Source organism: Bubalus bubalis, chromosome 1 (genome assembly GCF_019923935.1).
Source record: "Bubalus bubalis isolate 160015118507 breed Murrah chromosome 1, NDDB_SH_1, whole genome shotgun sequence".
NCBI lineage: Eukaryota > Metazoa > Chordata > Mammalia > Artiodactyla > Bovidae > Bubalus > Bubalus bubalis.
The window spans coordinates 8,750,371-8,765,131 of record NC_059157.1 but is presented as its reverse complement, the minus strand read 5'-3'; the positions used below and the strand labels follow the sequence as shown (position 1 = coordinate 8,765,131).

At 39.4% G+C, this 14,761-nt stretch overlaps 1 protein-coding gene and 1 pseudogene across 5 annotated transcripts in view; one reads left to right on the top strand and one right to left on the bottom strand.

Annotated features, from left to right (window-relative positions):
• The window catches only part of KAT6A (lysine acetyltransferase 6A), a 108,779-nt gene that overhangs the window by 19,089 nt on the left and 74,929 nt on the right, over positions 1 to 14,761 (bottom strand). For all 5 annotated transcript variants that reach the window (XM_025277929.3, XM_025277933.3, XM_044928520.2 and 2 more), the window contains 2 exons: positions 6,934 to 7,049; positions 29 to 170 (listed from right to left, as the gene is read on the bottom strand). In XM_025277929.3, coding sequence (XP_025133714.2) covers positions 29 to 170; positions 6,934 to 7,049 — 258 coding nt within the window. The remainder of the gene's footprint in view (positions 1 to 28; positions 171 to 6,933; positions 7,050 to 14,761) is intronic.
• On the top strand, positions 13,139 to 13,549 carry LOC123333460 (annotated as a pseudogene).

Genomic DNA, 14,761 nt, shown 5'->3' with positions numbered 1-14,761 from the left:
GACAACTACTAAACATCTTCTACTTTACCTCAAAAACAGAAATGTTATTCTTTCTATAAATCTCATTAGCAGGAGGATGGAACCAACCACACTTCTTCATATGCTGCTGCAGAATAGTTCTACTTTTCATATATTTTAGACAGAATTCACAGAGATATAACTTAGGCAGCCTGTAAAAAAAATAATTACACAAACTTTATGTAAGACTTTAAACTTCCACTCTTATTCTTTCTCATTACTACCCAGGTAAAAAGGTAAGGAATGTATCATTATCCCCCATTAATCAAATTTTTAAAAAAGGAAACACAAAAATCAAAGATAAAACTAATCTGGATAATAGGATCCAACTAATCGATAGCAAGAGGGCAGGGGTGGGAAATCAATTCACACAATCCAGGGATCTTCCTAGTAAACTAATCTTGGTTGTCTTTTAAAGTTACCCACCAGACAGCCATGAAAATCTCACCTTCTCTCCTCCTTGATAATCTCCAATAAGTAGAAGTAAAGTCTACCTTGGGAACACACCAGTAAGTGAAGATTTTGTTAAGCTGTATATTCTTTCTTCCTTTATTAGATCATTCACTCATTAATTTCAGAAAATGAACACGTACTGAACACTATCAGGCCCTGTGTCAGGTATACCAGGTACAGAGGCTGAGTATGATGGACATATAATGGGGACTGTAAAAGCCGATTTTGTACATATTTTTAAGTATAAAATTGTAATACAGAAAACATTTTTTCAAGTTAGGACATGCTACACTACCTCCCTCCTTCTGCTCCAAAATTCTGGCTTTCTCTCCAGTCAAATATGACATTAAATCCTGCACCTCAAAGGTCTATTTGCAATGACTGAAATAAAATTTCTAATTATTTCTTCATCTATATTGTTATTTTTTATATAATAATTTATATTTATTCAATACACTTGCTTTTTAGCAGTAGGACTTCTCCCTTACACAGTCTCTGTGATAAGGAGCCAGGCAATAAAGTGGTTGTGTGTGCACGTGTGCTCAACCATGTCTGACTCTTTGCGACCTGATGGCCACAGCTCACCAGGCTCCTCTGTCCATGGGGCTATCCTGGGAAGAATACTGGAGTGGGCTGCCACTTCCTCCTCCAGGGGATCTTCCCAACTCAGGGATCTAACCCGAGTCTCCTGCCTCTCCTGCAATGCAGACGGATTCTTCACCACTGAAAAAGCCACCAAAGGAACATAACCTAAACGCCAGTGGCTTCTGTAAGTATTTAGTCTGGACTGAGAAGACTGCATGGCTCTCTCTGATAAACACATATCCCATGTATCCTCAGCACAGAGGCTCCTCTATACCCTGAACTGTGTCCAAAACTGGTAAGCATGCTAAGATCTGATACTATAACAAAAACTGTACATATAAAAATACTGGATGATACAATGACAAGAAATATAATCCAAATATATCTTCTCTCATATAAATACGTACTGAGGCTTGAAGGAAATTGAAAAAAAACCACCTCTGTTTATATATTTTGGGTATTAATCCCTTATTGATCATAGCATTTGCAACAAGCATTTTCTCCCATTCAGGAGGCTGTCTTTTCATTTTGTCAATGGTTTCCTTTGCAGTACAAAAGTTTTTAAGTTTAATTAGGCTCCATTTACTTTTGCTTTTGTTCCCTTTGCTTTAGGAGACAGATTAAAAAAAAAAAAAAAAAAAAAAACCTGCTCCAATTTATATCAAAGAGTATTCCAGCTATATTTTCTTTTAGGAATTTTATGGTTTCAGGTCTTATCTTGAGGACTTTAAACCATCCTGAGTTTATTTTTTACATGATTTAAGAAAACTGTCTAGTTTCATTCTGTTACATGTAACCGTCCAATCGTCCCAATATCATTTACTGAAGAATCTGACTTTTTCCCACTGTACATTCTTGCTTTCTCCATCATAGACTGACCATTAAGAGGCGGGTTTATTTCTGGGCTATTATGTTTCATTGATCTCTGTGTGTGTGTGTGTTTATGCCAGGACCACACTTTTTTGATTACTGTAGCTTTGTAATACAGTCTGAAGTCAACCCTCCAACTCTGTTTTACTTTCTCAAGATTGCTTTGGCCATTCGGGGTCTTTTGCATTTCTATACAAATTAAAAAATTTTTGTCCTAGTTCTATGAAAAATGCCCTGAGTAATTTGACAGGAATTGCACATAATGAGTAGACTGCTTTGCATGGTATTTGTCATTTTTAACAGTAAGTTTTCCAATCTATAAACATAATCTATCTTTCCATTTGTCTATGTCATCTTCAGTTTCTTTCATCAATGTCTTAGTCTTCTGAGTACAGGTCTTTCACCTCCTTAGGCAGTTTGCCCCCAGGTATCTCACTCTTTCCGCTGCACTGGTAAATGAGGCCATTTCCTTACCTTCTGCCAGTTCACTGTCAGTGCACAGAAATGCAACCGATTTCTGCATATTAATTCTGTATCCTGCCAACTTTACCAAATTCATCAGTGAGCTCCAAACGTTTTTTGTGGCTTCTTTAGGACTTTTCTATGTATAGTGTCATATTATCTGCAAACGGTGACAATTTTACTTTTTCCTTTCCAATCTGGATTCTTTATTTCTTTTTCTTGTCTGACTGTGGTAGCTAGGACTTCCAACCTATGTTGAATTAAAGTGGTCTTGTTCCTTGTCTTGTTCCTGACCTGAGACGAAATTCTTTCAGCTTTTCACAACTGAGTATGCAATTAGCTGTGGGCTTATCATACGTGCCTTTATTATGTGTGTTCTCTCTGTGCTCACTTTCTGGAGAGTTTTTATCAAATGAATGCTGAATGTTGTCAAAAGCTTTCCGTGCATCTACTGAGATGGTCACACTATTTTTAGTGTGACCTTCAATTTGTTAATTCTGTTCTTCAGTGTGTGCTATCACACTGATTGATTTGCAGATATTGAAGAATCTTTGAATCCCCATGATAAATCTCACCTGACTATTATTTATAATCATTGCTTATGATCATTTTAATACATTGTTGCATTTAATACATTATTGCATTGGTTTGGTAGTATTTTGTTAAGGATTTTTGTATCTATGTTCATCAGTGATACTGGCCTATAATTTTCTTTTCTTGTGGTATCTTTATCTTGTTTTGGAATCAAGGAGATGCTTGCCTCACAGAATGAGTTCGGGAGCACTATTTCCTCTGCAATTTTTGGAATAGTTTGAGAAAAGACAGGCGCTACCACTTCACTAAATGTCTGGTAGAATTCACCTATGAAGCCATCTGGTCTTGAAGCTTTGTCTGCTGATAGTTGTCCTAGCACTGATCCCATGTCATTACTGGTAATTGGTCTTTTCACATCTTCTATTTCTTCCTGCTCCAGCCTTGGAAGATTGTTCATTTCTAGGAACTTCTCCATTTCTTCTAGGTTGTCCATTTGATTGACATACAGCTATTTGTCATAGTCTCTTATGATCCTTTGTATTTTAAAAGCCTCTGACTTTATTAAAATCGAGACTACTGGGATGACACTGTAAGTCTAATGGGAATCATTCAATACAACTCTAGAAAAGATCAAATATCTCTTCTAGTAATAGTACAAATGGCTGCAGTTCTCTCATTGAAAAAATATATCAAATAGGAAAAACATCAGATCACATGAAATGAAGTGCAGTTACTGAAACCAGGAACACTCCCCGACCTAAAGAACACTGCTGAGTACTGCTTTCTGCCATCTTCTCTTTGACAGCACCTAGGCCTGGACTATCGAGGAGGCATATGGTCACTCTGACTAGCTGCATCATGGGGGTACAGCCCCCACACTTGACATTTATTTTGAAGTCGCCCATTACACGGATACCACAATCTCTGAAGTCAGGACTGGGCTACAGCTGTATTGGTTCCCTTACTTCTATGATAATGCAAATATTCTTCCTATTGTGGCTTTAGAACTTTGCCCAAGATAGCAGCAGTTTGTGCGGCTTTTATAATATGTCAATAGTAAAATTTTAATACAATAGAAATCACACCAAATACTCCTTAAGTCAAAGATTATGGTACAAGCCATCTGAGAGATCTGATCTGAGAGCAATCTAGTTATCAATGCTATATGGAGTAGTCATGTCCAGTGGCTAAAAGTTATAGCTATATGGTAAGAGAAAAGTGGGATTAAATCCTGGTTCTCCCACTTATAAACTGTGTGGTCTTGAATATGTTTGCTGGGCCCTGGCCTGTAAAAACAAAGATAGCAATATCCACCTCACAGAATTATTCCAGAGATGTTTAGTCACTGAGTAAGCTCAGTGAATGGTAACTATGGCTATTATTTATGATTAATACTATGAGTATTTTTATTCTCCTTTCACCCATTTTATTTCATCATTTAATGGTCATTCAAAGACTTAGAGGATGCTGTTCCTTAGTAATTGGGGTTGTACATAATCTAAGCATCAAGTCAAGTCAGGAACAGGATCAAAAGGTAGAGCAAGGTTCCCAAACTACTCAAATATGTGAGAATCTGCCTTTTTGGGATCTTATCTTAATACGAACTTGTAGCAAAGAGGTTATTAAGAAGCTAAGGCCCTAAGCAGCTCAGGAGCAGAGAACATTCCGTGACCACAGTTCCTCTTGCCTTCAGCCTATTTGTGTCACGTCCTTACAGGCAGAGTCGGGCCCTCTATGGACCCATCTGCCATGTGTGAGCATTACATCGCCCTGCGGGGGAAACCTCAGGTTAAAAACTCTGCTTTATATTCTTCAACGTCTGAGACTTAATCATACTGCTCCAAATGAAGCTGCTTCATTGCTGTTGTTTCATTTTGTTTTTTAAAAATCATGGACTCAAGACTACTTAACATATACCACACACACAAATATCTGAATATTATAGGACATAATACATAATCCCACTTCCCAAATAATTTTTCCTTTTACGATCTCTTCTTTGTTTTTGCTCCAACTGTCCTACTCTGCATGCTTTAGGACTCGGAAGTTTTTATTAATAAGATAATAATTTAGAAGTAATTTAGCAGAGAATAGTCATTAACAAAGTAAAAATATAGGTTTATTATTTAGAAAACACATGATCTCTAAACATTATAGTCAACTCAAGTTTAAAGAACTCAGAAGTGAAACAAGTCTAAACTCAATAAAACATGTTTTTTTGAAAATGAATTAAGAAAATTAAGACTATATAGATAGAAAAAATAATTACTAAAAAACGTATAAATTACACAATATTATCAGCTATTTTCAGGGAACCCTTCACAATGGTGACTAATGAAAAGTACAGAAAACGTCTAAAATTCTACTTAGATGTATGTTACAGTTCTTCTACTGCTGCTTTCTGTTACAATTTCTATTAAACTTCTTAGGTTATTTATTTTTCTGCTGGTAATGTTTATTCTTTCACTGGTAACTAACTCCCTCAAACTTGATTAAGAAGTCAAATTCTAGGGACAAACTCATCAGAGCAAAATGCAACATTTTTAATCAGACTTAGTATCTTAAAATTGACAGCCTCATTCTCATCTTCTCTGTCTCTACTCCTGACTAAATGAGCTCCTCCCCTCCTCCCGCCCTGGAGAGGAAGAGAGCAGGTGCCTGGAGCTCCACTCCCTGCGTGGCAGCCGCTGGGCAGGGACGCACAGGCTGAACAGGCTTTCTGTTCCAGGCGGGGCACTCTTGTGATCTACACAGCTGGGAAAGAGCTCACTTAAAATGGTAATGATTTATTTTAAACCTCATGATGAAATTAATTCTTCAACTTTGCTGTTCTTGATTATACAATACCCTGGGCTAGCCATAACTCCTGAGGAAGACACTGCACTACACACCTGTGTTCTGTAGGTAGTTGAGGAATTTCCTTCCCTCCTTTAACATATATACATAATATATAATGTTTTTAACAAACTCAGATTGTTATTCTTCCATGAAATAAATATAATATTGCCTTAAAGGTCTAACACAGAGTTTGGAGGTAACTGATGCTACAATAAATGGCTCTCAGCTACTGTGTTTCATAAGCTTGTATGTCAGATTCCTGGGGTTTTGCTTTATCCCCCTGTCTCTCTGTCACTGAGGTCTGGGTCTCACTCCTACTTTTCTAATCTGCTTAGATTTGTAAGCCAGACTAAAGAATTAATGACTGCTGTACTTCAAATGCTAAGCCAGTGTTTAATTTTTTGACTGAATCTTATTTTTCAACTCTTTTAATTTCAACCCTAAAAGAAAAAAATAACTGACGTTACTGACCACTCACCATATTTAAGTGATTTACATGATTCTATTCATTTAATGTTCACAATAAACCTCCTGAGGTCAGAACTATTATTATCTCTGTTTCACAGATGAGGAAACTGAAGTACCAAGTAGCTAGGTAATTTCTAAGGTTACATAGCTTATAAATGTCAGAGTTGAGTCAAGAAACAAATCTGGCTTCACTAAGCTCACTACGTTATCCTAAAAAGCTGGTGACTGATCCGTTTTTATATCTAGAAACCCAAGCCATTTATATATAATTTTATACCATTTGGCTAATTATTTCTGGGAAAACAATTTACTAAGTGTGTTAAATTATAAAAATTAAAATAAAAGGCTACTCAGTAAAACTTTATTTATAGTTAAGTATAAGAATTTCTCTTTAAAAGAAGTTTTTGGTGTGAGATATGAAGGCCAATTTCTCATAAAGAAAAAATGTTCCCCTTTCATTCTGACCATGTGTCAGATTTCCGATCTTAAGTAATAGTTTTTGGATAGGTTACAGAAAAAAAAATTATAAAGCCAACTGAGACTAAGTGGCTGCCAAAGTATGCTGCTATTATGGACACTTAAAGCCTACCAGTTTTCTTGAATGTAAAGAGATGAACTGGACTACAGTAATGTCTCCAAGATCACTTCTAGTGCTGGAGTTCTAGCAATCTAAGAACAAAAGGTAAATGGCCTCTCAAAACATACCTTGAGTATTCTTGAGGATATGGAGAGGAGTACCAGGTATGAATTTCATACTTCCCAAATTCAATAACAGAGGGACAGCGGACTTGTGGATCAGGAGGACCAGTCACTCCAACTTTCTGTGCAGTGAGAAAATACATTGATTACATAAGTTAGCTACATTAAAAACACTAAGAGTGGGGTGAGAAAATACATTGGTTATATAAGTTAGCTACATTAAAAATAATAAGATAGGTAACAAACAAAACAAAAAAACCGTCTGAATCAAAGTGTCCTGTTCTCAGGATTCCACAAGGAATTAGAAAAGCCAGGAACAAGCTAATGAGTTTTGAAATAAACTGTCTTATTCTTTAAAACGAGCAACGAAACGAAAACTAAATATGCTAATAAATCTCCTAGAACCAAATGCAGCTGGTGACACTACAGTTTCCATATTTAACACTGTGAACATCCTCAACTAAGCTCCTTCCTTAATGACCAGTAGTTAAAGAGACACCGCGGCACGGGGGATTCGGAGTCAGGGATGGGGAGGAGGGCCTGCCGCCCACAGGCTGAGATCAGACATGCAGCACCCCAACTGACAGCAGCAGCAACGACCTACTCAACCCGGGCGTGCCACAGAACGCAAGCATCCTCTAGTCTGCAAAAGCAGGGACTAAGAGCAACACGAAAATAATACACCAAAACAAGTAAGACTCTTCAGTCCGTTGTACACTTCTCCTAAAATTTCCTTCCTAGTAGCTTTTCACAGGGGAATTTGATTTGCCCTGCGCCCAATGGAACAAGATTCGTATACGCATATAGGCATACCTCATACTGTGGATTCGGCTCCAGACCACAGGAACAAAGAATCACAATAAAGCATGGTACACAAATTTTTGGTTTCCCAGTACATATAAAAATTATGTTTACACTCTGGTCTATTAAGTTTGCAATAGCATTATATCTTAAAAAAAAAAAAAAAAGGACATGCCTTAATTTAAAAATATTTTATTACTGAAAAATGCCAAACATTATTTGAGCCTTTAGCAAGTCCCATAACAGAGCATCAGAACAAATACAATTAATAATGAAAAAGTTTGAAATATTGCAAAAATTACCAAAATGTGACACAGAGACATGAAATGAACAAATAATGTTCTTAGAAAAATGGTGCTTGCTGATACACTTGCTCAACTTGGAGTTGCCACAAATTTCAATTTGTAAAAAACATTATCTGTGAAGCACAATAAAGTGAAGAGCAATAAAAGAAGGTATGTCCCTGTGTGTATTATATATATACCATATAATACATAACCATGTATAATTATCATGGATATTCTACAAACATGAATTAACGTTTTTAAAAAGGGAGCTAGAATTAGGCCTAATCAAACACAAGTATTAATAACTCTTAAAAGGAACAACCAAAATTATCCTTCACCATTTTATGCTTTAAAAACCACTGAGAGATTACCAAAAGTCCCTTGCTGGAGTGCAGGACAAACACACACCCCACCCCACCCCCACTTCTAACAAATCTAAAAAGATATAATATCAAATTTATATTCTTTATATAAATTTATTTAAGGAAAATGCCTCTTCACCATAACTCATCTGAGGACTCCCTCTGGTCTGTCTAACCACTCCCTTTTCTAAAAGGCCAAGGGACGTATCTCAGGTTTCATGTTGGAGCCTAGCCAGGTGAAACCTCACCTCTTCCTTGAGACACCTCAAAACAAAAGACAAACATCTGTTAGTTGGATAAACTGTGTTACGACACCAAGGAGCACTGAGGCTCTTTCAAGAGCAAAAATCAAAAAGAAAAACACAAGATGGGGTTAGAGTAATATTTTTTTTGTTTCTCAAAAGCCAAACAGAGCTCTGCAAAAGGTTTTAAACACATTGTTCTTTAAACTACATTCCAGAATCATGTACTGTACTTCACAAAGTAGCATCTTTTAGCCTATCTTCACAGCTCCAAATAACAAGAACAGTAATACAGAAAATATCAGAATAACCAGTCAGAAACCAAATCTAACCTCCTGGGCCAAGGGTCACACAGGACGCACACCCAGCGAGGCCACGCACCTGCGGCGACATCACCTGCTGCTGGAGAGCCTTCCCGCCCGCGGCCGGGCGCTCCTCCAGGCGGATGCCTGACGCGAAGGTGGACACCCAGCTCCAGTACAACTGTTTGCACATCGCCGCCTCTAAGAGGGTCTGCGGAAGGCCGGAGGCATGGCACACCTCCCCGCCTTCAGAGCCCTCGGCCTCCCGCACTAGGAAACGCGCCCGGCCACCCTCCAGCTCCCTTGCGAAAGGAGCCTCTGGGCCAGCGTGCAGAAGCAACAAAGGCGGTGCAGCCAGGAAGGAGCAGGTGCGCCCAACCGCCCGTTAACCCAGGCCTTGCCAAAACAAACTGCCAAGTCTGAATTACAAGGTTATCTTTGATTTCATGTTTAAATTTCAGTCAAAATGTCATCAAACATGCAACTTTCCAAAGTAGCAGGTATGTAACAAATCAAGAGCACGTAAGTTTTTTTTAAGCTTTTAACTCAGGTGCTGCCACCCTGTGCCTTCCTTCTCATTTGAATACGCCAAAACGGCTAAAACAAAACATACATTCTGGGCCAGGATGGACTGTCCAGCCTAAGAAAAGACGGGAGGGGACACTGAATGCACTAGTAATTGGGCTAAATCAAAAGAGGTAACTTTAAATATGCCTATTCTAGAGAATGAAACTTATTACCAGCAATTTTGGAGAAAAGGTTGTTACTTTTCTGCAAAAAACTCCACTTCCATCCAATAGAAAGAGACCACTCTTGTATACAGAGACCCCCAGTCTAGATCTGGTACAAAAGGAAAATTACAATTGAAGTTGACACAGCCCTGCCCCCTCCCCTGTGAGACATTTCATTTCCATTCCCTGTGGGAATGACACTTTGAGGTGGGAGTGGAAGGTAGGATTCCCCTTAGCATCAGCACGAGAATGTGCAATGGTGGGAGAAGATATGTCTTTCTGACACTGGGACATTTCCCATGAAAACTTTAATAAAAAACAATCCTGTTCCTTAAGGACTAAAAGTTACCTGATGAAAGAGATGTGTAAGAATGAAGTCATAAGCTGCGAAATGGAGAGAGCATGAACTGGGAAGAAAGAGCCTCAGCATGTGTGGGGCACCTCCTGTGCAGACCCTGCATCTCCCACTGTCATCTCCTTCATTCCCCACAGTCCAGTCCTCAAAGCAGGAAACACATGCCCACTTCATAGACGGGGAGGGGTGTGGAGTGGGAAACAAGGCTCCGAGAAGTCGAAGGAGAAGGACAGCACAGGAACAGCAAGAGTGAAGCACAAACAGAAAGAGCCAACCAGGTACAAGGTGAGACAGAATGCATGGGGAGCCCTCAACTAATTAATTTCTGAATTCCAAAAGTTTGTAAATTTTTTTGAACTAGAACTTTAGCTTTCCAAAGTACACATCCACAGCCTCTTATCCAAAACGCTTGGAATAGAATGTGCTTTGGAATTGTGAACTTTTCTCATTAGAAAAGTGTTACAGTACATATATGTATCTTAAATCAACAGCCTCAGCAGGGTTTGGGACAACACTGCATAATCAGATACCTTAATATTTCTTCAGCAAAGCATATGAATATTCATATTAAATAGGATAACTAAAGAATATATTGGGCTTCCCTGGTAGCTCAGATGGTAAAGAATCTGTCTGCTATGTAGGAGACCCAAGTTTGATCCCTGGGTCAGGAAGATCCCCTGGAGAAGGGAATGGCAAACCACGCCAGTATTCTTGCCTGGAGAATTTCATGGACAGGCCATGGGGGTCATGAAGAGTTGGACACGCCTGAGCAACTGACACAACAAAGAATATATACACACTCCAGTGTTCTTGGGAGAAGGCGATGACGCCCCACTCCAGTACTCTTGCCTGGAAAATCCCATGGACAGAGGAGCCTGGTGGGCTGCAGTCCATAGGGTCGCTAATAGTCGGACACGACTGAGCGACTTCACGTTCACTTTTCACTTTCATGCATTGGAGAAGGAAATGGCAACCCACTCCAGTGTTCTTGCCTGGAGAATCCCAGGGACGAGGGAGCCTGCTGGGCTGCCGCCTATGGGGTCGCACAGAGTCGGACACGACTGAAGCGACTTAGCAGCAGCATACATATATATATAGTCTCAAATCAGTTCAGATTATGTTTTGCCAAACAACTGAATTAGGATAAGCTCTTACAATATAATGACTTCTAATCAGTTTTTATTCTCTAAAGAAGATATATATACAGATGGGCAATATGCACATGAAAAGATGTTCAACATCACTAGTCACCAGGGAAATGCAACTGTAAATCACACCCATTCACACCCATTAGGACGGCTACTAAAAATAAATAAATAAATAAACCCCCAGAAAATACCAAGTGTCAGCGAGCACGTGGCCTTCGTGTATCTCCTGGACTGTACCAGGCACAAGCCCCTGCCCCCAGCCTGCGATTCCAGTACTCTGCTGTTCACTCCCTCACCTTGCTCAGCCTTCTGCTACATGGCGGACAGTCCCTAACCCAACAATTCAAAACTGCACAAATCCATCCCTCCCCTCAGAGTTCTCTGCCCCCCACCCCCTGCTTTTTCCCCATAACGTTACCACATGATACAGTATTTACTTTAACCCATCCCCACTACTAAACTGTTAGCTCCTGAGAATAAGAATTTTTTTTTTTTAAAGTCTGCTTTGGTCCCTGTTTTATCTCTAGTGCCTAATGGTACACATGGTAACCAGTACCCGGTAACATTTACTGTTAAATGAACGTTATCTATGTTAACAGCTTCAGCTATTACCCATGCAGTTTCAGCTGTCACCTGTGTGCTGATGACCTGGCAAACCTACCTGGAAGCCCTCCTGATCGCCACATCCATACACACGACAGTCTAGACTTCGCACAAGCTCCCAGTGTGTGTAACCACGATTGGGAGAGACCATCCAAAGAAGCTCCCCTTCCCACATCCAGTATCATCATCTACTCAAAAAAGAACACTGGGAACTATGTGGTTCTGTCCTTTCGTTTAACCTCAACTCAACCCAGCATTCCACCTTTCCCATCCTATCCTAAATCCTTCGCACAACCTCTGCCTACTGGACCCCCACCGCCTTCATCCAGGCCCTGGTCACCTCTCACTGACCACTGTGAGCAATGGACTGGAGGGCTTCTTTGACCCACTTCACACTGCATTACTAGAACTAGGTTTCTAAATGCAAATACAACCATGCCGTCCTCTTTAAAATAAATTCTTCAGGAGCTCCTCAAGAGCTATTTAACTATTTTAAAGAACCACCATTAACTAGAAAGCAAAGTACAGACGGCTTCACATGGACCATGGGATCTTCGTGACTCGGTCTTCTGGTCTGTACTCGCCTTTTCAACCTCATCTCTTAACTGAACACCAACCAAAGAAATTACACACAGCTCAAGTGTTCAGTAACCTTCCTCACACCCAAACTATTCCATGAGAAATGCCCTCCTCTCCCCATCCAGTAGCTAATTCTCATTCATTCTTTGAACACCCTAGTCAAATACCACCTGCTCCCTGAAGATGACACGAACAGCCTAGGCAGATGCCTTGCTGTCATTCTCCTGGCATCTCAAGCACATTTACCACAGACTAGTAGTTAAGGATTAAAGATCTGGAGTCACAGGGCCTGGTTCAAATGCTGATTCTGATACTGAATAACTATGTAATTCCAGGTATGATAATCCTTCAAAGGCTTCAATTTCTTCATATGTTTGAAACGGGAGCAAGTAACAAGATTTTATTAAATGCAAAAACTGACACATAATGCTGAATGTAGTGAACCTAGATCACAATAAAAGACTTCCTATTGCTAACCACAAGGCTTCAACTATTGTTTTATAAATGTATGTTATCTGGAGGGCAGAGACACATTTTCTATGTATCTGCAGGTTTCCAGCACCCACCATTAAGATAGCTAGCAGAAACTGGCATGGATTTAGTGCTCACCACATGAGTGACACACCAAGTGCTTGGCAAGTATCAATTCATTTAATCCTTTCAACAAACCTATTAAGTAACTTAGTTGACAAAGGTCACTCAGCAGAGACAGGATTTGAACCTGGGTAGCTTATTTCTAATACCTAGGCTTTTAACCACTATCTTAATGAATATTCAATAAAATTTTGCTAAACTGTCAAGTCCGGCAGGATGGTTCCCACAAAGAAGGGCAGCAAGAAGAAGAAAGGCCAGTCGGCCATCAACAACGTGGTGACAGGAGAACACACCACGGACATGCACAAGCGCAGCCGTGGAGCAGACTTCAAGAAGCGTGCCCCTGGGGCACTCAAACAAACCCAGAAATCTGCCACGAAGGCGGCGGGAGCTCCAGATGTGCGCCCTGACACCAGGCTCAACGAAGCTGCTGGGCCAGAGGAGTAAGGAATGTCCCACACTGTATCCAAGTGGGGCTGTCCAGAAGGTGAAGATTCACCGAACAAGCTCTATACACTGGTAACCTGCGTTACCTGTCCACCACTGTCAAAAAATCTACAGACAGTTACTGTGGGTGAGAACTCACCGCTTAGAGTGAGAACAGCCTCTGCATCTTGATTTTCCTATTGGAGTTGTAGCTAATAGGCATGCATATCTTCGAGCAGTTTCAAATTACAAAACTACCTAGAGAGCATTTCCTAATACTGGGCCCTTCTCCCCAGTCCCTGGAGTTCATGAATATCTGAACAGGGCCTAGGCAGGATAAGGTGGTTTTAAAGTGCATTCTGGCTTCAGAACGACTGATTAGGTAGTTGGGACATTGAGGGTAAAATGTCAATGCTTTTACATGCATTTTGGTAATTGTAAGATATATTTTCCAAGGAAAACAATAATTAAATAGGGATAACAACTCTTAGAGTGAAGAGAGTTGCTGAACCTAGTTTATTTCATTTCTAATTAACTGTTAAATTCTTTATGCAAAGAAAAAAGTTATTTCAAAAATGCTATTAATGTTCTAGAAACACACACACACAATCAAATCCTTCAAAATTAGAAAGCACTAAAAATACTAAGGAAATATAATGCACTATTTGGTGATATTTTATGTAAAAAACCATTCTATTTATTTTGAGGAGGCTGTCACGCTCTTCAACGTAATGACTTAAATACAAATGCTTCTTTTCAGTGATGAATCTTCTAAGAAAAACCATTCCTTCCAAGTTCACAAAATCACTTTTGAAAGATAATTCCAAATAAAACCCTATTCTACCAATTTCTTTGCTTCTGTTTTTTTTAAGAGGTGGCTGTTTTTTATGGGTATTCACTGAAGAGCCACTAACGATGGAACATAGTACCAGGCAAACTATACCCTTCTCCTGTATTTTCTTTTTTTTAAAAAAGCAAACAAAAAGCAAAACCGATTAATAAATGACCCTTTTTGAAGGGGGGGGGCGGTGAAAAAAAGAAAGCTTGTGAAATACTTCAATAATGTCTGACTTAATTAGGTAACGTATCACACAAATTTTAATTGCTCAAGATCGTCACTATAAGCTATCACTATTGGGAGCTGCTTTTGTGACTGGTTAAAGCTCTCTGAGAATTCAAATTATGTCTCACTCACAGGCCCTGCACCTAGCAATTTCTAGAATAGGGTAGGTACTTAAATATGATGAACTACTGATTGGATGGATTGCCATCTAAGACACTGTAATAAAATCTTCCTGCAAAATTTGTGGAACAAAGGTTGAAGCAGTTTCTACTACAGCATGTCTAGGGTCTCCAAAATGACTCTGTATGTTATGTTTATGAATGCTGTTATTATTTAAAAAC